Source organism: Onychomys torridus, chromosome 19 (genome assembly GCF_903995425.1).
Source record: "Onychomys torridus chromosome 19, mOncTor1.1, whole genome shotgun sequence".
Taxonomy (NCBI): Eukaryota; Metazoa; Chordata; class Mammalia; order Rodentia; family Cricetidae; genus Onychomys; species Onychomys torridus.
Window position 1 is genome coordinate 15,722,570 of NC_050461.1, and position 23,228 is coordinate 15,745,797.

A 23,228-nucleotide genomic window follows, 5' to 3' on the forward strand; every position below is an offset into this window, starting at 1 on the left:
CTACAAGCTTGTTCACTGGTGTCCTTTCAGGCTACCCATTCATACAGCGTGGTGGTACATTCCCAATCACTGTGGACTTGACTTTATGTTTGATGACAAAATATTCAGCTCTGTACAACTGCTAGGACACCACTCTGTGCCTCTTTGACCCTGAGTAATTTAAACCGATTTCCTTCCTTATGCTCCTATGAGGAGGCTTAATGGAATTGTGAATTTTCCTATCACAAAATTTCTTAAGGTTTTGTCAAAAACGATTTGAAATACCACATAAAATGTTGTACTCACATCCCTCACTACTACCTCCAAATAACTGGATTACATAAATAAAACATTCCACGAAAAGTGCTTGGCTACAATTTATGGGAGGTAACTTGAACAACAGCTGGCTCATTGTGGAAAACTCTATCTTTTTCCTGACCCTTTTATTCTATACAGGGAGAGAAATTTATGTCAACTTAAAAAAAATCTATTACTGATTCTCATAACTGAATCCATTCTTTTTCTCCATGATCCATCAGGGTAAAAACAGGAATAATAGATTTCTTTGACGGAACTTGAACATAAATGTCCCCGAGAATCAAACATAATGAGTTAAACAAGTTTCACACAGTATTAAAACAGGAAAGGATAACCACTTTATATTTCAAAACCAGATCTTACTACAAATTTATTATCAGCTACCACAAAAAAAAAATGTACACAGCATTTGAATTTGCACAATGAAATGGGAATATTTCCATTCGTTTATACATATGCCCCAAGTAGAATCTGCCCTGGAGGAACTAACTCAGAAAAGGGAGTCCTTTCATTCTATTATTTTAACCAACTAGTTGTTGAAAATGATCTCCTTGGTTACATTAGACCAGATAACTTGAATAACTGAAGTAACTCCATGTTCTGTCATCTGATTTAAATATTAATACTTTTACTTCTCTGAGTGCTTCTTTAGCTTTTATCTCTACATGATCCAGACTGCAGTCTTCAGAAATGCTTGAGATGATAAATGGATGCATTCATGTACATAGATTAATTCCAACAGTTAATTCATCTTAAATGGTTTTGTTAATGGACACCTATCCATCAACTAATCTCTAATTTTATTTGAATAAACAGCTTGTCTTGGAGAAATTCATATCCCCAGCTTCAGTGAAGACTTTCTTCTAAGCCAATCAACACACAACAGTCACATTCACTGTACTGTTTGTTGTCCAGACTTGGGTATAGAACTTGTGTTTACCACCCGCTTCCCCCCAAAAGATGTTTTGGTTTTTTTTTTTTTTTAGGAAGCTTAGAATAATGCCTAAGTGTGAAGCCATTTTTCTCTTGTTGGCTACAGGACAAGAAGGGGCCTCAGTTACTACTGATGGCTGTCTGTGACCACAGGAACACAGACAACAAAAAACACCTGTGGTAGATCAGAAAGTTTGATAGGCTTTGAGTCTTAAGTGGTGTGATGGCTAGCTGTACTTGACAGCTTGACACAACCCAGAATCACCTGGAAAGACAGATCCAATGATGGGTTGCCTATATTGGATTGGCCTGTGGGCATGTCTGCGGAAAATTGTCTTAATTAAGTTAATTGATCTGAGAAGATTCAGCCCATTGTGTAACATACTGTTCCCTAGGCAAAGGGTCCTACATTTTTTAAGTGCACAGAAATTAACCTGAGCACAAGTAAGCAAGCAAGCCACACAGACATGTACTTTTTTTCTCTCTCCTCTTAGACTGTGGATATGATGTAACCAGCTGCTTTAAGCTCGTCACTGTGACTTCCTGCAATGACGAAATGACCTGGAATTGAATGATAAACCCTTTCTCCTCTAAGTTGCTTTTTGTAAAGATTTTTACCATGGCAACAGAAGAGGGCCTAGAACAGTGACATCACCAAACCGCTAGTGGTTAGTCCCTGGAGCCCTGCCCCCTAGGTTCTAGTTAAAATAACTGACTTTTTTTAATTGCCAGTAGATTTTTGTGGCCATCTAGATATTCTCTTCTCTCTTAAGGAAGGATGAAAGGTAAACATGATATGCCCTGTTTCCTTTTGTTATGTTCATTCAGTGCTGTGCATTAGAAGGTCTTGAAATATATAAATCTTGACTTTGACATTACTTTGGAGAAGTCTTGTTAGTCATTCATGAGGCAGAATATTTGATACACTCATTGCCTAAGCAAACAGAGAAGTTCTTACCAAAGTTAGAAAAAAATTAAGATACTAAAAAACTCCCTGTCTTAACAGACAAACGCTACAGTTCATAACCAAGTTCAGACATTATCCCAAGACTCGAGAGCTGAAGCAGTGCTTAGCCTGTTTTGTAGCCAATTTAAAACTGGCCTGTGTGCCAAAGGAACTTTTTATTATTACTTAGGAAGCGGCAGCAATTCTCCATCTCTCTTCTAGCTCCCCTAAACCACGTTAATATCTATTTTTCAGACCAGGTGGGCAGTATGGTGGTTCCCTTATATTCCCAAACAATAATTCATCAGCTTTGCAACCTGATTCCTGACATTAAGAGATTAAAACTAATGCAGACGATTCTCTGATGGCACATACTGAGGTATAGAAAAACACCATCATTTCCTTCTACAAAATGAGAAAGATTTTCATTCTTTTTCTCAACAGCTGCTTCATTTACTTATGCATAGGAAAAATATGTGCAATTACTTCAAGTACAATCAAGTCATTTAACATGGCTTTGCCATCATTGTAGTTACAGGATATTTTAAAAGAGGGAAAAAGCCTCCAAGCACAGGTCCTGCTGTGCTGCAGAGCAATCAGATTCCTTCATAATAACAGCCTGATGGGATTCAGCGATTTGAAGAATAATGAATAACCATTCTAATCTGTAAACAGAAAAATGCTACAACAGTTACTGAGTAAAAACTATCATCTGTTGATTCTCTTGATCGGCATTTCCGATCAAATGTGAGTAGTTCTTACAAGGAAAAAAAATAACTTCATTTAGTGTGTTTGATTGTACCAGGCAGTGAGAAAATGACATACATCTTAGACTGTCCTGCAGTGTTCCCTAGTCAATAAAATACACAGATAATCTTTTTTAATATATAATACATGGCTGAGTTCACCCCATCACCTGAATATGTCAAAAGAAACTGATTTCACAGTTGGTTTATGACATTGCATTTATGGATTGATGATTCTGATTTTCTTCACATCTTTGTTGTATTTCTTCTTTTTGGTGCTCATTTTATGAAATTATTTGTATCTGAATATGAAGTGTCTGTTTCAAAGTAGTCTTCAAGTTTCCAGTGCAGGGTTTCAAATGTTGGCCTTTGCTTAGGCTCTGCATTCCAGCACTCCAGCATGATGCCATAGAATTGCTGTGGACAGTTAGATGGCTGTGGTAGTCTGTAGTTTTGACTCAACATCTGAATTACTTGAGCACCTGTCATACCTAAGAAACAGAATAGAGCAAAAAAATGGACAATCAGAGTCTTCAGTTTATAGACACTGAACTCTAGGTTACAATGCAAATTCTTTCCCTGGATAAAGCCATAAGATCCACCATCCACTTCCCAGGATGTAGACATTAAACTAAAACCTGCAGAAAGTAATGTCTATAAGACTGCAATTCAAGAGCAAAGGAGAAGAAAGCAATAAACCACCTCATTAATGCAAATTATCATCATCAAATTTTATCTGCCGAGCTCCTACAGGCACCTAGTATGGTCAGCCTCATAATTCTGCCCTCTAAGTCTGGGCAAAGCAGTTAAAATCACATCTAAGCAGGTGATCTGCAGCGGAAAGACCCACTTCTGAATTAATCACTCACCACTGTAAGGCATTTTGCCGTAAGTAATGATTTCATAGAGAAGGATTCCAAAAGACCACACATCGGACTTAATGCTGAATTTATTAGTACGAATGGCTTCAGGCGCAGTCCACTTCACTGGAAGCTTTATTTCATGTTTAGACTCATAGATGTCTTCATTCTCTACCTGTTAACACATCAAGAATTCATGCCAAGTTAGTGATTGGTTGTGCTGCCCTTGTTTAGTTGTGACTTGTTTCACATGAAAATTTACAGGGAAATATTCAACATGAGCTTAGATAAATCTCTATTGCAATATCACATATTATGAACCAGACATATAAAATTAGAAGAATCAGTGAGAAGTCATTAGCAAGATGTTTCTTGAGAACAGACTGTGTGCTAATAATAGCCTTGGAAGGAGCATCAATCTATTGCATACAGGAGAATTTCCGATAACTTGCATTTACATCAATCCTTGTAAATCCTTTACAAACTGGAAAAAAAAAGAAGAGGAGAAAGAAGGAAGGAGAAGGAGGAGAAGAAGAAAAAGAGGAAAATGAGGAGGAGGAAGAAGAAAAGGATGCCTCGTTTTATTTGCTCTTGGTATAGAAGAGCTCCTGATATTAAGGCTAGAGAGATGGCTCAGCAATTAAGGGCATTTGATGCTCTTGAAGAGAACCCACATTTGGTTCCCAGGACCTATATGGTGGCTCATAAATATCTGTAACTCCAGCTCCAGAGGATCTGGGCTTTCTGGCTTCTGCAGGCATTGTGCCCATGCATATGATACACAGATATACACACAAGCAAAAATATGTATATACATCAAAAAATAAATAAAACTTTTTAAAAGGCTAGCACTGATTATCATTTAAACCACTTGCTAATACCAAAAAAAGCAGTATCTAAATAATTTAAAATTTTATCAACAGAGTGTGTTTCTAATTAATTTCTAAAAAAGAAAAAGTGACATGAAAAAAGAATCTTTACTCGTTGTGTTCCATTTCTACAGTCATATTATTAGTAGATAATGTGGAAATCTAAAGTTCAGACTTAAACACCTCCTACGGTACCTTCTTATTGATGTCACAAAACAGGGTGAGTATGGGGAAATGAAACCCCAGTGGTTCAGTTTTGGAAAGGTGGATCAATGGACAAACTACTTTCTGGACAAGCATGATTCCCAGCACCCAAATTAAAAAAAGAAAATCAGGTGATGTGATACATGCTTGCAGCCCCTATGCTAAGGAAACAGGTGGGTCCTGGAAACCTGCTGGCCAGTCAATCTAGCCAATAGGATAACCACAGTTTCTATGAGAAACTCTACGCCAAAAATAAGGTAAAGCCCAGCTGGTCTCAAAAGGTTTGGAGAGAGAGAGAGAGAGAGCTCATGGAACATGAACATGACAACATGGAGTTGGATGGGTAGAGAGATGGGAGATAGACCTAGGACAATTTGGGGAGAGGATGAATATGATCAAGATACATTGTATGAAATCCTCAAAGAATTAATAAAAACATTTCACTAAGTTAGAGAAATGATTGAAGAAGTGACCTCAATGTCAACTTCTGGCCCCTACATTTACTCATACAGATAAGACCACTTGTACACACATATTTATAAAACACACACATGCCCACATACATATAAACATATACAGAGTTTATGACTGCTGCAGAATCTTGGTAGCAGCATGTATTGTCAAGTGAACAAAGGCAGATACAGTCTACTACTTTCTGTAAAAGATATGCTAAAGTAAATAGATGTGGCTGATAGCATTTGAAAAATAGGCCATAAATTCAACCACAAACTTAATTACATATTTATTAATCTACCTGATCATTGTTTTCCTTCATTGCCCCACCCTTTGATGAAGAAATAGAAATAGAAAGGTACTCTGTTGGTAAGATCCTAAACTACTTTGCCTTTATCCATGAACCATAGATAAACAGCACAGCTGTGCTTACTTGCTTGTTTTGTACATGTGGCTTTGTTACTTTCGTTGCAGTTATTATTTGGAGACCAGGGTCTCACTGAAATTCAAAGTCTGACCTTGAACCCAAAATCCTCTTGCCTCACCCTCTTGAGTGTTGGGATTCCAGCTTGGGTACCACACCAAGCTGAGAAATATAGTTTTAAATAATAATCATGAACTTGAGGCTCTATTAACCTGTTTGGTGTTTAACCCCCTATAAGAATTCATTAAAGCAAAGGTAAATCTACCTTAAAAACTCTGGCAAGTCCAAAATCTGCTACTTTGTAGATATTATGTTCACCAACAAGAACATTTCTTGCAGCCAGATCCCTGTGGATGTAGTTCTGGGACTCCAGATAGGCCATTCCAGAAGCCACCTGCGCTGCCATGTCTACTTGTTGAGTCAGGTGGATTTTTGACCCACCATCATCTAAACAAAAAGAGAAAATGGGAGGTTATTTGGGAAAATATTGAACTACCAAAGTGAATTCTGAGAATTCTGATAAATCAGTCATATGTGATATGACACCAATTTACCAGAAAAAAAAACAAAAAAACAAAAAACAAAAAAAAACCACCATCACAATACAGGTGCCAGTCTGTGTGTTTTCAAAAGCACACATGATTGATTTGCCCCTTTGTGGAAACTGTCATTTGGGAACTTCTGCCTTTAGGAGTTTGTTTTTGGTTTTTGGTTTTGGTTTTTTGTTTGTTTGTTTGTTTTTGTGTTTTTGTTTTTTGTTTTTTGTTTTTTTGTTTTTTTGGTTTTTTTTTTTTTGAGACGGGTTTCTCTGTGTAGCTTTGTGCCTTTTCCTGGAACTCACTTGGTAGACCAGGCTGGCCTCAAACTCACAGAGATCCGCCTGCCTCTGCCTCCCAAGTGCTGGGATTAAAGGCGTGCACCACCACGGCGTGGCGCTTCTGCCTTTTTAAAGATCATTTCCAGGATAGAGAGGTGGCTCAGTGGATGAGAGGCTGAATTATAGATTTCCAGTACCAATATAAAAAGATCCAGTTGCCGGGCGGTGGTGGCACACACCTTGAATCCCAGCACTCAGGAGGCAGAAGCAGGCGGATCTCTGTAAGTTCGAGGACAGCCTGGTCTACCAAGTGAGTTCCAGGAAAAGGCACCAAGCTACACAGAGAAACCCTGTCTCGAAAAACAAAACAAAACAAACACACAAACAAACAAAAAATCCGGTCATGGTTGAACATGCCTGAAATCCCAGTGTTGGAGAGGCAGAGACAGGAAGAGCCCAGAGCTTGTTGGCTAACCAGTCTCATCAATGAATGAGCCCCAGACTCAGTGACTCCATCTCAAGTAATAAAGTGGAGAGTTATTGAGGAAAGCACTCAATATTGACCTCTGACCTACACACACACACACACACACACACACGATACATAAACACTCAATTTTTTAACAGGAAAACAAACCACATAGTTGGCTTTAGTCATTGAGCTGATGAAGTGGCTAAGCCAAAGAAAAGTTTTCATCCTTCTACCATATTTTCCTTAAAAGTCAGATCACTAATAAATCTTAAGAGTATACCACTTAGAAAATGTATACATCCCATTTGTACCCACATACATAATGTGTTTTTAATTTCCATGCTAGGTTTGCTATTCCCAGAACTAGTTGTACATATCTCCAGTATAAAGATGCCTTAAATGGACAGAAATTCACCTATCGCTCACTCTATACAGCTAAGTACAGAAATTTACATAGTGGAATAGGCTTGATCGTTAGTAGAAGTGCCAGTGCTATCCTTGGAAACTCTGAAATTTCATAAGTCATCCTCAGGTTAAACCATACTGTGGGCTAGTATTCTGAGACATAGAGAAAGTCAGTGTTATTTCACAAAAGGGTAAACTCCTGCTCCCCTTGCCTTCCTAAATCAAATATTATTTCATATATAGTTTACTGGACTTGCAGTTATTAGAGTTAGACATAAGCCCTGACTTCAGAGATAGCTATACATAGGAAGTATGGAGACTGATATCAGGGTATCAGATTTGATGTCAGAGCTATTCTTCATATTGCTTTGTAACTTTGAACAATATGGTTAACATCCTGAGCCTCAGTGTCTTCATCTACATAGTGATAGCAGTAATTATCTCAAAGTATCCATTGTTAAAGTGGAATTTCAAATGAATTAATACATGTAAAGTACTTAACACGATGTCAGGTACCTAAGAAGAGCCCAATAGATCCTAGATGTTAATATTATCATTGCACCTATGCAAAACTGAAGCCATTTTAATTCCCCAGTGATATATGTGAATTACCCATGTGGAACTGGCTGGAAGAAGATAAGCCTGTGAGTCTGGAGCTCAGGATTGCAGCTAAAGGTACAAAATGCAATGGCTGTGTTAATGACTGGGAGCAAGTGTGTTAGATTCCTAGGAAGGAACACATTTCATGAGAACATCAGCGTTCAGAGTCAGCAGAGAAAAGTGAACCTGAAAGAAGAGTCATGAAAGACAAACACGCTAAGTTACTGTGTAAGATACATATACTTCCTACAAGTCAAAGGTGTGAGAACTACCATCATAGTCAAATTAGATAAACACACTCAGTAAGATGAAGGTGAAAGGCAAGGAAGGAGGAGCCATTGATGAGCATGGTCGCAGAAATAACAGTATTCCTAGTGGTGATGCACAGGGCTGAGGAAGGTGTGGAGACAGCCAGATGAAACAGCGAATCCCAAAATGCTTGTCTGAAAACTGGCCTGCAGTTCAGCTCAGTGGCAAAGCTCTTGTCCAGCAGGACACAGAGTTCAGTCTTCAACCAGGGATAAAATAAGGAGGCAAAAAGGGTCTGGTAAATGCTAAGTCAAGAGAAAAATAACTACTGTAAAAGGCAGGACAGTAAGAAGTTATGGGAGCTAGAATATTCAGACATTTCTGGGATGCTTGCTATGTTCAAATTCTTTGGGAGAGAGCTGCATACTTTCTTACTCAACTATTCATGTTATAATCACATGCTAAGTTACTGTATAAGATATATATACTTTCTACGTTTGTTGTGACTTTTCCAATAAAAAGGAGAATAAATAGAATTAAGAAATAAATAAATTTGAGAGTTAAATATCATGAGCATTTGTATATTATATATGAGTGTGTGTGTGTGTGTGTGTGTGTGTGTGTGGTGTGTATGCACACACAGGGAAACACACACACACATTTCATGAGACAAGAACCATTATTATGTGACTGATGATTCACTAATCATTTGAGTCATGATTTCTTTTCATCCAGGACACACACAGAAAAATCACATATAAGTTGGGCCACTTTGCTAATTTGGAACAATAGGATACATGCAGAAATCAACGGGGTCTTCAGTTCTGACCCTTAAAACCCCCTCAACTATGAAACTACAGGGATGAATTTCATAATGTAAAGTCATCCAAATCCTTGTGTCACTTCTCAGAGAAAGATACCTAAAGAACAATTTATCCATGTTAAAAATGGTTAATTTTGTGTGTGAAGTCACAAAAGCTTTAAATTGTATGTTATGGTCTCTAACATCAGTTACTCGGTTGAAAACCAAATAATATCATGAAAATGAAATAAAGCTCAGCATGGAGCATAATTACTGCTTGGATGGCCACAACAGCCTGCCTTTTGGTATCAAATCCACTCAGTAAGGAAAGAGAGGTATAGGCAATAGGAGAAGCTGGTGACTAGCCATAGGTGGTGGTAATGCTGGAATGGTTCCCACTGATCCTCGCTTCCTAGTCATCATCACCTTCCCTTGGGCTGGACTGGACCCAGTTACACATTGAACTGAAGCAATATGGAAACCAAGAGCACAGAATTTCCAAGATTAAGTCACAAAAGGCTGTGGTTTTGTCTTACTGATGCTCACTACTCTCTTGCTTTCTCACTTGCTCACACTACTGTGACAAGCTGCCAAGTTATGAGTCCTGTGTAATAAAGAAGGCAGAACAGCCTCTCTCCAAAACCCAACAAGGAACTGTCTTCCTCAATACAATAGCCCAGGATAGGCAGCTCCTGCCGACAATATGAGTTGGTTTGGAAATAGATGCAACCCTATTAGAATTTTGAGATAATTTTGTCAAATTCTGGCACCTTAGCCATGAACTATGACCCCTAAGCTATGAAACCCAGTTAGTCACAACCACATTCTTGATTGTCTTCATTGGGGACACCATTGTAGTGACAAAACACCATGACCAAAAGCAACTTGAAAGAGGAAAAGATTTATTTCCCTCACTGTCCCGTATAACAACAGTTCATCATCAAAAGCAGTGAGGGCAGGAACTCATACAGGGCAGGAACCTGGAGGCAGGAGCTGATGCAGAGACTGTTGAGGGGTGCTGCTTACTGACTTGCTCATCATGGCTTGTTCAGCCTGCTTTCTTACAGAACCCAGGCCCACCAACCCAGGGATGGCAACTCCCACAATGGGCTGGGTTGGGCCCTCCCCGATCAATCACTAATTAAGAAAATGCTATAGGCTGACCTACAATCTGATCTTCTGGAGGCATTTTCTTGACTGAGGTTCCCTCCCCTAAGATGACTTTAGCTTGTGTCAAGTTGACATAAAACTAGCCAGCACACTGACTACAGCAAGTAGCATAATAAATGTTTGCAAGATAAAAACAGACAACTAATTCAGGCTAGGGAAACAATATCAACGCTATCCATGGCATTAAAGCAGAAACCATGGTCCCAGACATTCACTTGAAATGGGTTGTTAACCTTCCCATGCTTGTTTCTTTAATTGTAAACTAAGAATATTTGCCTCATAAGATGTTAGAAAAATGAGTTAAGTTCATGTTTGTAAGCAATCTGGATAAACATCTGAAACATAGAAAGTACTACAGTATTTTTTAAAAGAAATAATGTACATGTCCTCCCCTGTTATTACCTCATGTACCTGATTTCCAGTAAATAATCTAATTAAATGCACAGACCAATATACAAACTGCTGTTTACTATTATTTCTACTTCACAGGGCTTCTGACTACCCATGGGAGCAGGCTGTAGAATAGACGTTCTAATCCAGGCCTGTTTGAGGCTGAAATGTTATGATCACAGAAGCTCTTCTGTGCTGCCTGCCTAAGCATGCCTTGCCTGTGACTCTAAACACACAACCGTGGAGGAGTATGGAGAGACCTCCAGGCTTCCGAAGGACAACAGTTACGCACTTCTGCTTGACTAAAGGTGACACTGATGAAAATAATACACTTGCCTACTGCAGTCCACTTCCACAAACTGGGCGTGAAAATCATGAACCATGAGTGGGAACCCAACTTACGAAAACAGAAAATGTTGGTTATTCCTTGAGGGGTACATAGATGCCTGATGTGTGTCAGATCTTTTTGTATGTATTTATTGAGAAAAAAGGAAGCTCAATAAGCTAAATCAAATACAGATGTTTACTTTCTTTAAGTTTCAGTAAGATGTCATTAGTAAAATATGTATGTAGGTAAACACATTTTGCTATATGATGGCCTGGATTACCTGAAATACCCAGGTTTTCTTCAATGGTATTTATTAAAGGGCCAATAAATCAGTCATTAAGTATTTATTTTGCCCCCCCAAATATAACATTATTCAGTTTGTGGATACCTGATATGTGAAGATTTCTTTTATAAATATTAATTCTTTGTTTTTCTACATGACTCCTCCTAAACGCTTGTGGCCAAACACTGGAAAGGACATCCCAGCTCACACGGATGCCATCCTGTTTGTCACATTAAACTGTCTGGTTTCAGTCTATAAAGAAACCTGTGTAACTTAGAATATACTCAAAACATAACTTCAGTAGAAAGCAATATAAAGCTAATATCCGTCATAGTGTCTTTTTTTCCACAACCTGTATGAACACCCATGTTCGTTTAAGTTTGTGTTACATGGGTTGAGTGAAAGTGTGAGACCCCTTTTTCCCCGAGTTCTTATCAGCAGAGCAATGCGGCTGCTCATTCTTGAAACCAGACATCTATCTGCCTCCCCCATGTTCCAGATCAGTGCCGAGCGACCCTGTCATGCAGAGAAATGCTATCACTTGATCATAGTGTGCATCGGGTGTGTTCTACGTCCTCCCCTCCCTCTGATTAAACACACAGTTATGAGCGAGACTGTCTATGTGTTTAGAGGTTGTTTTTTTAGAACGAACCAAGTGAAAAAATGGAGTTCTGAAATCTACCGCTTTCTCATATGAAGATGCAAGGGTGCCTTTACACTCTTCTGTAAAAGCCTTTAGACCAAGCTTCCCTCTCTGATTTCTTTCATCTCCATACTTATTGAGAGGTCTGACTGACATGAAATTTGGTACTTTAAGGTAGTCTTTTTCTCACAGAGTATATTTAATAAAAATGGTATATATGTAAAAAATAATGTCAGTAAGATATATAAATAGATGATAGATTAATTGATAGATAGATGATAGATAGATAGATAGATAGATAGATAGATAGATAGATAGATAGATGTTACCAAATATTCTCAATGCTAAAGTATTTTAATTGGCTTCTCCCATTTTGAAGAAAGTTATTACCAAAACAAATCAGCTAGAGACTACAAAGATTGTTATATAGAAAAAAAAGTATACATCCTTTCAAACATGCATTATACTGTAATTCTATTACAGGGGGCATGGAAGGTTTTCACCAACAAGCCCAATACTGGAAGACTGGCTAATAGGCTTTGCTATTCTGAAGAACTGGCCTACGAATCACCTAAGGTCACGGGACTTCCACGACCACCATGCATCAAAACTAGAGCAAAGTTCACAAACCTGCAGCAATTTATAACATCTTTTACATTAAATCTATTCTATTAAATCTATTACATGCTATCACTAAAGAGTTTTTTGGCTCAGCAAGAGTAATAGTATCCTTCAAGGTTATTTTATTGAGTTTTTACCTCCTGATTGGTAAAGACTTAGATGTAATAAATATACACTCATTACTCCTATCTGCAAAATATCCTTGAGCACGAAGGCCTTAGTAAATTTGCCCCTAGTGGCCAAATCCAAAGACAGGGCAATCCTGAGTAAATCGCATCAACAGGCCTAAGACATTCTCAAAGTCTGAGTTTTGGATGGACCGATCCGAGCTCTTCCAGTCGGTGCCTCAGTCTCAAAACTTGCTGACTCTGGATCCCAATCTTTTTAGTTGATGGGTAACCTCAACTTAACAATTCAGTCAGTCACCGTGTAAGAGTAAACACACCCCCGTGCATCAGACATTGCTCAAACACTGAAACAGAAACACCTTCCGGTCCTTGTGGGGTTAAGTTTAGGAGATGCTACACATAAGCGAGATAAACAAATCAGTAATGCTCTCAGATGATTAACAACTCAGGGTTAAATAGCAGAAGCCGGGAAGAGGAACATGAGGAACCAAGAGAGAGAGATGAAATGTCAGGATCTGACAGTTGGCCAGCCAAGGCTTTGCTTAGATGGAAATGTTTGTGCAGACTTCCAGGAATGGAGAAGTAAGCACAGCCTAGTCCCATCCACCAGATGAACATGCAGAGTCCCATGCATCACTGTCAAGCAGTAATGTCCACCCACCCTGGAACCCAGACTTCAACCCTGGCCACTTTAGGATCACAGAGATCCTGCTGAGCCTCCCCCAGCTAGCAGCACTCATCCCTGTCACAGCCCCAGCCACTACCACCTGAGAACTACCACAGACTTGCATACCTCCTACAAGTAGCACCACCCACTCCCACTATGACCCCAGGCCCTGCCACCTAAGGACCAGCTTCATAATGGCGCAAGCCTTCCATAGACATCTGAGCATCTGCAACAAGCACCTGTGAATTTTTGGGAAGGCCTGTTGCTATGCTCAGAAGCTGCAGCCAGCACTAGATAAGACTACTTCTGATACCTTACTTGCACATCAATACCTGAGTGGTCCTGGGATTGACTCTCAAGCACCATTCGACTGGCCTATAACCTGACAAGTTTGGGTAACAACAAATAGGGATCTTAACAGCCAGTCAACAAAGCTGGCACAAATACACATACCAAAAACACGACCAACAACCTAACTCCAGATGCCTAGGTCCTACCACAAAATAGAATGTGAAAAACCAGCACAATATATCTCCTCCAAAAATTAGTACTACTACAGTATTGTTCCCTGGGGAAATAACTCAGATGATACACATGAAAAGGATTTAGAAGTAACAATCATAGATATGGATGAACACAAGCATTCAAACACCAAGAGTAGGTGACAGTAACTGGAAAATAAATTACAGTTTATCTTCTAAATCTTAGAAGAACTCTCATTTGCTGGGAAGTCTGAGGATGGGCATCACAGAATGAGAAGAACCAAAAAGGAAAGCTAGGCCAGACAAAATAAATTGGTTAATTAGTTAAACAGGCCTACATATTGGGAATTCACAATTCCACCTCATGTGGCTGGTATAGGTGATATTTGCAACACACTTCATTGGATATGACGGAGAATCGCTCTTTGGCATTGTTGTAGGAATAAGACAAGTGACTGAAACTAATTCTTCTGTGGTAGGCCCATGTTCTGAGGCTGCTAATTTTGGTGAGCTCATGCAAGGGAGCTGAGGATATTTCAGTTTTTCACAGCACTATGTAGGACACATCATGATCTCTGTTCTTTTTTTGCTTTGTTTCTCAACCTCCCCCTTGAAAGCACAGTGCTCGTGTCTTCCTGAACCCTCCCCTCCCCTCTTCTCACCTGCTCATAATCCTCTCAGTTTACTCTGATATTGCAAAAAAAAAAAAAAAAAAAAAAATCAGAGGATGGCTCTGTTGTCCAAGCATGAATTATTCTCTCAGTACTTTATCTCAATTTTGAACATCTTGTTCCAGTGCTTATTGTTTTCCTATTTATTGAATTATTCATTTGTGATAAACATTGCAGTGCCCTTACTGTGACTACAGGGATCAAATGGAGCAATACAGTAATACTATATTTCTGCTGTTTAGCCCGAAAATTCTAATGGTGCCTAGTCTCGGAGGTAGCTTCAAATAACCACCACCACCCCCAGACACACAGACACACAGACACACGCAAGTACAAACTTAAGAACAAAGAGCCTAGGATACCTTTATCTTTTTTCAAAGTATTCGATGTCCACCAACTCTCCTCCATAGAACATATTGGTCTATGGCTAATAATATTCAACTAGTTGGTGAAGGAAATACACAAAATATCCATCCACCAATTATGCACACTATACTGAAGTATTCTGATATGTCTATTGTTAACAATTTCATCTTTCACTACATAAATATTTTCCCCCTTTTGAATACACAGAACATATTCCATTAAATAGTAGTTGAGCTGGCCAATGTTACAACATTCATTCCTACACATACACACATTGTAAACATCTTTTGGGTTATAGAAGGCTTGCTAAATTGACATTTATGGGACTAGCTAAACGAAATTCCTCCTTTCCTTCCTTTTATTGAGTCTTCAGCTTACTTTGGAGATATTCTTGCAGACTTCCATGTCTCATCAACTCTGTAATAATATAAATTGGATCTTCTAAAGTGCAAACAGCATACAGCTGGATAAGCTTTGGATGTCTCAGGCTCTTCATTATCTGTGCCTCCCTCAGGAAGTCATTTGGATCCATCGAACCTGAAACAAGAAGAAATCACTTCATGTCACTGAGGCATTTCTATCCCCACAGCAGCCTGGTGGGAATCACCGAGATTGCCTCTTGACTCTCAGTAATGTAAGAGCATCAACATCACAAATCTTCAGAGTTATCAAAGAATGGAATCAGTTCAGCCGGAGCAACCTAATTACTACATGCGCCGTTGTGTCAGGGGTATGTAGTTTATGTGCCACGATGTGTCAGTGGAGAGCAAGTGGATTCAGGTCCATATGAAAAATGAAAAGACAGAGAGGTACTGACAGTGTAATTGATGACATAAGGTGGGCATCTTCACGTAAGGAAAGAGTGCCTGTTAACACAAACACAGGCAGACATGGAATGTTTAATTACTCCAGGCAGAGTGCTTGGTTTCAGATCCAGAAAGAACTGGCTGCTGCCCTATCCTTGGTACTCACTGTCCACTCCAGGAACAGCTGGAAAACACCTTAATACAATGACTTTGCTGTATTCCATTGTGGAACATGCCTTTGTGGAAATATAGAGGATAGGCCAAATAAATGTTCTGGGACATTTCTAAAAGCTAACAGTTGTATTTTATCATTGTATATGTTTAGTGTGAAACTGATACTCAACATTTTCTCCTGCGTTATCCAGTTCCTCCATCAGACCCCTAAATGTTTGAGGCTCTGAAGCCTCCTTTGAAAATTCATTAACAGTTAAATTGATTTTGAATGACCGAACTCTAACTCATAGGCAATGCATTAAAGAGTTAATATCAAATAAAATGGAGAAGGAACGATGCTTGGAGTTTACATTTCAACAGTCATTTTTAAATCTCTTGTTTTTAGTATATAACATTACAGAAGTATCACTGTAATTGGTCACATCTTGATATTTGCTCAGGACACCATTCCATTCATCATTTGCACCAGACAGAGACTTCACAGTGGACAACTGACCCCAGATGGAGATACTTTTTGTAATGTATGTCCTGTAATGGTTGTCCTGCAACCAGTTTGTCAATGTGATGTTATGTTATACTACATGGTGAAACAGTCCACCCTTGCAAATTCTACAAGTTCAGCCTCCAGGCTCAAACTTGAATTTGAACCCATTTCAGGTCTACTACTGGTTTGCTTTGTAGTCTTAAGCAGGTTGGCTGATCTCTCTAAACTTCCGGATAATAGCAGTGCCCAGCACACTTGAACCCAATAACTGCTGCTGCTGCTGCTGATGATGATGATAATGATGATGATGATGATGATAACTATGATGGTAATGACTTCACATACTCTTGGGAAAACCAAACACATTAATTGTGGTTTTTGTTGGCTAAAGAGAAGAGAAAAGATTTTAAAGAGGAAAAGAAATGAACCTTTTCTGTTTTCATGACATATTTTTTAGCTCCCTCAATGTCAGCATTACCACTGGTCAGGAATATTAACATGTGGAATCGTAGTAGAAAAATGTAATTGGGAATAAAAGAGACACATAAATCCTAACAAATCGCCTGGTTCTTGGTGGTTAGAAATAACCTATAGCAAATACAGATACAGTGTGAACCTCTCTTCAAGAAAAAGTTAAGAAAGATGGATCTGACTCATACAGCAGTTACAATCATCATTCACACCATTTCTGCAGCACACTTAAACCGTCCCCAAGTCAGACTATGTACTAGGTGACGCTGCAGCACTCTGGGAGCCCTTGCAGCTGAGGGCCCCTCAGATCACTCCTTCATGACCAGGCCCACTATAGCTGACCAGAAATGGAGTCAGGCAGGCTCAATCTCCAGTCAGCTAGGAATGCAGCATTAAATATTAATTTTTGCTTGTCAAAGCCAGTGTGGGAGTTGATTTCAGGCTCATCTTTTTTGTGTGGTAGTCTGCTAGGCAATAAATACCTGCTAAGATTGATTAATGGCCCCAGGAAAGTGAAGACATTTAACCAATCACCAAAGCTGTTTGCTGCTATTACACTGTAAATCAATAATAATTATTCCTGTTGGGGAGCAAACTATCATGGCTTTTTCTTTTTGGTGTAAGAAATAGGACTTTTTTGTTATTGTTGTTCTCTTTTGACCTCTAGAGAGCCTTCCATAGGAAGTAATGTTAGAAAGGATAGCTTGCTGTTTATCTTTGGAAAAGAATAATTAGGTTGGACAATAAAGTTTCATGTCTATGGAAAACAAGATTAGCATTTAGAAGTGCATGTGTGTAGTAACTCTGAAAATATCAATGCTGGAATAGATTGTCCTCACTAACAGCCATTAGGCGGCTTCTAGCCACAAACAAATGTCTCTCTGATGTTTCACCTGGCAGAAGTGATCGATGGAACTGAATCCCTGTATGATCAAGCCCGAGCTCGGAAGCTGCATCTGCCTGCAGCTGGAAGACAATACTTCACTAAGAACTTGGAGCACAACCTTTGTGCCCACTGACCTAGTCTGTCCTCATAAAACTCTACTAAGTTGGACCTGTGTAGATTCCCACATGGCGATGAGGAAATACAGGAAGTTTAGTGAACTGTCCAGAGGCAAAGAAGGACAGAGCCAAGTTTGAACTCAGGGTTATCTCACCCTAAACATCTAGCCCTTACATGTTACACCACCATACCCCAACATTGTCAGTTCAAAGCACCCTTAATGACTCAGGTGGCTTTAGTCACAATGCCCCAAGTCACAAACAATATTGAACACTTAATTGCATTGTCAAGTTAGAGCCGAACAAATGCAAGCTGATGTCTTAGGAAGCTAATAGCTATCGGAGAAGGTGATGCAGGGGCGTAAAAAGGGAAAAGGGCAATCTATATTCCACTCTTAACTACAATACTTCCTAAAGTGACACAATTGGTGTACGATATTGTATAACTTCTCAAATCTTGCCATCATATTGAGTCCTGTTACCCTTTGTGCCCTAGTCCATGTTGATTTTTGTGTGGACTTTGCATTTGACGGTGGCAGTCATCAGCATTCAGAGATCAAACTGGAACTAAGATGGAAGATTTCCTCCACTGGCTAGCTATGATAGTATGGAGGATGGGGAGAAGATGTGCTGCCAGGATGCTGGGGGAGAAAAGTCACCATCTGTCTTGCTCGGCTATAGACTCAGTGGGCTACAATGCTGACCTGCCAGGAGGTATGCCTACTCGTGCAATAGTGGCAGGACTGTTATGGGGATAACCAGATGCTTTTTTTAAATTAGAGTTGAGGTCCTCTCCATGAGAAAAGATTCATGCATGTACTGGGAACCGTATAAAAACAAAAACAAACAAACAAAAACTATGGCTAGTAGGGTCATAGGCCCTAGGAAGAAACCTACTACTCTTGTTTTACTAAAAGGACATGTTGTCAAGTCACTCCTAAATGTTTATGTCTGTACCCCTAGATTCTTGCTGCTCTCGGCTGTAGGGAAGCTTCTTTTTGTAGTGGGTTATAGTTAATGCAGAGACTCATAAAATGTCAAAGTACTGAGATAAGTGACTGCTAAGAGACATCTAAACAGGACATTCATATCTCCCTCCACACCAAGGCTTGGAGAACATTCTAGAAGAAAGAAAGAGCGGAGGGTAGGCAGGAATCCTGGGAAACAATATCTTCTGAACATGCCATGGTTGTTGCTGCATTCACGGATTCACAGAAACTGTGGTTGCCTGTATAGGACCTGCTCACAATTGGGCCTGTCTATATTCCATTACAGATGGGGAAGGGGTTCATCTTTACCCCCTCCTGGGGAGCTACTGACAGCTACTGGCTTCTGGAGGAGAGAGAATCATTTTCTTCAGTTGTGTAGCCACTGGTAAGTTTCCCATGCTCTGGGAAATATCATCCCCACCCATGTTTTTTTAAAGCAATCCTGACTAAACTTAGTTGATCATCATATACACACACACACACACAAAAAAAAGACATGAAAATAGGAGATGTAGTTGTGGGAAGAAGAAACAATTCAATGGGAGAAAAGCGGGAAATGAGAGCTTAGTGGGGTATGTGAATATGATTTAAAAATACATCATATATATCTATGAAATTATCAAGAATATACCAAAATACGTTGTTTCACAAAAATGTGTTGTCAACAACAACAACAAAAAAATAACATTATCAAAAGCCGAAACTGAATTTCTTAAATGCAACAACTTAGTATTATATCCAAGATGTTACTTCCAATGTCCCTCAGCTCCTCTGGTCAATTCCCTGGGGTTCTGCAAAGGGTCTTGACACACAGTTTGAGAAGTGTGGTACTACACAAACTAGCATCTGAGAAATGCCAAATGCTCAAGTCCAGTCACTAGGAGGCTTCTGAAACTTTTAAGCATCATGGACTAGGAAACAACGAAGGTCCACAGAGCATGTAGTCTAGCCAGGGATCTTTGCAGTGTTATTAGAGGTAGATACGAGGTGGCCAGAGCCTCAGGTTGTTCTTCCACGGAATGTCATTTCTATGGAGTATGATACAACTGTGACAATGCGGGTCAGAAGCTCTGCCGCTACTCACGATATAATAACAATAATAATTTTTTTTCATTATTGATTTTGAACCAGACACTATACAACGTGTCTCTATTAATAACCTAATTTAATCTTTGTAATAACTATGCAAGAGTGGCCTCAGCATTATCTCTATTTCTCAAGCAATGTAACTGAGGAATGCAATGTTTCTAACAATTGCTTCGTTTATATAAGAATACCAGTACATGCTAGGAAAGTTACTTACTCTCTTTAACGTACCTAACCTCACCTTTAAAATAGAGAAAGCAACACCTGCATGACTAAATATTGATCTCATTCCACTACAGGGAAAATGGAAATTGAAGAGAAAATGATTTCTTTCCAAATATGAGGTCTTCTAAGTGGTGCATAGTAGCAAACGCCTTTAATCCCAGCACTCAGAAGGCAGAAGTAGGCATATTTCTGAGTTTGAGGCCAGCCTGGTCTACCAAGCAAGTTTCAGGAGGCCAGAGCTACACAGAGAAACTCTGTCTCAAAAAAAAAAAATATATAAAAAGAGGTCTTTTAGATGAACTATTTTTATTTTATCCTTAATCATGTACAGTTACTCTTTAATAAAAAAAAATATTCTTTCAATAACAGTAGTTTTTCATTTGACTGTGTGAGCACGTGCGTGTGTGTTCCTGAATGCATGTGAGTGTATTTGCACATGTACACGGATGTGTGTAGAAGTCAGAGGCCAACATCAAGGGGCTTCTTCTCTCACTCCCATCTTATTTTTTGAAACAAAATCTCTCACTGAGCCTTGAGTTCACAGATTTAGCTAGATTAACTGGCCAGCAACCTCCAAAAGTCCTAATATGTCCCTTAACAGTGTACGACCATACCTGGCTTTTCACATGGATGTTAAGGGTCAAACTAAGGTCCTTATGCTTGTGTGGCATGTACTTCACCACCTGAGCAGTATCTCCAGGCGCCACATCTGATTTGTATGTTTAGTCGGTGAGTTGTGTTTTTGTTTTTGTTTTTGTTTGTTTGGGTTTGTGGTTTTTTTTTTTTTTTGTTTTTTTTGTTTTTTTTTTAGCAAGATGGAATCCTAACTTTTGAAAAGACATGCATTGCCAGGGTCTTACACTGGGGGTGTTTTAAGCTTCGGTGACATGAGAGCATGCCCTTGCCTTCCTCTTTTAAAGTCACCTTTATATGCTTTACAGTCACCTAGTTCAGAATGATGGCAACATCTGCTCACTGTGAGCCCTGACTGTCCTATGAAGTCTACAGCATTTACCAACAGGAATCTGTCACACACACACACACACACACACACACACACACACACACACACACACGCACACGCACATCAGTGTATACCATTTAATCTCTGATGGTCTCCTACCTGGTTTTAATGTTTTTACAGCCACGGGAGTGGTATTATTCCACAGGCCTTCCCAAACTTCTCCAAACTGGCCCGATCCCAGTCGCTTCAGAAGCTGTATGGAGTTACGATCTATCTCCCACTGGTCCACAGTTTTATAAGACAAATCGAAAGGAGTTGGGACCTGTATCTGTGTCAGAGAATAATGAGAACACTCATCAAAACTAAAGATAGAGGACTGGCCTAGAGGGTAAGGAAACTTCTCACGCGAGTGTGATGACATGTGTTTGATTCCCAGAATCCACATAGAGGTGGACGGAGGGGAATGGCTACACACAACTGTCTTCTGACTGCTATAGGCACACTATGGCACTTAAGTGTGTGCGCGCATGCGCGCACACACACACACACACACACATACACCCAAAAAATATATATAACATTTTGATTGAACATGATAGTTTTGGACTTTTAAAGGAAAATACTGGTTCTAAGAACCAAATATGGTAAATTAAAATCTATACTATTGACTCTTCAAACCGACCCTCTCCCATATCCTACAGCCCTATGTCCATCCACCCCAGCACCCAGTGTCATCCTCACAGGAGTCTGCAGCAGCTTCTCTCTGCCTCAATGAGTCCTCGAAGTGAGAAACTGAACTAGAAATTCTGCCTCCCTCACTTGCCTTTCCTGAACTCTCGGCTGCAGTTTTTATTATATGCATCATATCTTTTTGCAAAAACAAAACCGTCACTTTGCAAATCCATCTTTGTCATTTCATTTTTTTTCCATTCACTCATTTACTTCATTTAATAACTAACTTTTAGGCACAAACTATGCACCATTCAATAAATAAAACTGACAAGGTCTCAGAGCACTGTAATGGTTATCTGGGTGGTCAACTTGATTGGATTAAGAAACACCTAAGAGATTAGTTCATCAAACCTCTAGGTACATGTGTGGTGGCATTTCTAAGGTCAATGAAGTTACAAGAGCGTGAGTCTAATCAAAGGCTTCATCCTTGGTGTTCTTATAAAACGATGGCATTCCTAGCAGGGTTTAACACAAGGACTAGAGTCTATTCAGTGGAGGCATCTCCTCGGATCTGTGTATCTCATCCTGGTCCTCTCCTGTATTCTCCGCTTTTATATACTTCCTGATCACCATGAAGGGAAGAACTTCCTCAACCACAAGCTCCTGTCACCATGATGCAGAGCCAAGAGCCCACTGCCTGAACCCTCTAAATCTGCATCCTTGGCTGTCTTTGTCCATTTGGTTAGAGGAACACTGCGGATAGTAAAACTCACTGTCAGCCTTACTGCATGCATTACGTATGTCTCTATTGCAACTACCAAACTCTATCTAATATAAGGGCACAAAACAATAAAATATAGTAAATAAATTGGCACATCTCCCATAAAATAAACAAACAAGCTTTCTTTAAAAATGAGGATGGGTTAATACTGATTTGCAGCCCATAATTTCCCTATTTCTGCTCTAAGCAACCAAGTGATTTTTTTTTTATGAAGTGACAGCAAATGGCATATGCTGGAATGTCTGAGAGGAAGATGTTAACTTTAAAGATGGATGAACTTAGCTGAAATCATTTCACCTTTAAGCATGGCTTTTCCAACTTGACGCATAGGCCGTCGCTTGTTGTGGTATAGTAGCTCACAAATTCATTCAAGGTTGAAAAGGCTTTCCTCCTGGTAAGGAAAAAACTGCCCCCATCCAGCCTTCGGATCCTGTAGTGCTTTACGACACCTTCATCTAAAACTAGAACACAAAGGGAACCCTATCAATAAAGGCATCACCAAACCCAGACCATCTTGTGGCCGTTTGTCGCCGCATGGAATGAAATTTTCACAAAACAGTAACTTTCAACTTTGTCACAGAAAATATGAAATGTACAGGGATACACACCCAAAAATTTGGTAGTGGGGACACAGGAGTACTCAGAGATCAGACCGAAGGAGAGAGAGAATAAAAACTAAAGAGTGAGGTTAAAACTCAAACATTCCAGGCTTGGAAGGCCAACACACATCATTGAGGAAAGCCATAAA

At 39.5% G+C, this 23,228-nt stretch overlaps 1 protein-coding gene across 1 annotated transcript in view; it reads right to left on the bottom strand.

The window, feature by feature from the left end:
• Window positions 1–660: 660 nt before the first annotated feature.
• Window positions 661–23,228, bottom strand: part of Frk (fyn related Src family tyrosine kinase) — a 101,641-nt gene continuing 79,073 nt past the window's right edge. The window contains exons 3-8 of the mRNA XM_036168967.1: window positions 22,778–22,941; window positions 21,187–21,355; window positions 15,205–15,363; window positions 5,998–6,179; window positions 3,792–3,957; window positions 661–3,413 (exon numbers count right to left, since the gene is read on the bottom strand). Coding sequence (XP_036024860.1) covers window positions 3,202–3,413; window positions 3,792–3,957; window positions 5,998–6,179; window positions 15,205–15,363; window positions 21,187–21,355; window positions 22,778–22,941 — 1,052 coding nt within the window. The 3' untranslated portion in view covers window positions 661–3,201. The remainder of the gene's footprint in view (window positions 3,414–3,791; window positions 3,958–5,997; window positions 6,180–15,204; window positions 15,364–21,186; window positions 21,356–22,777; window positions 22,942–23,228) is intronic.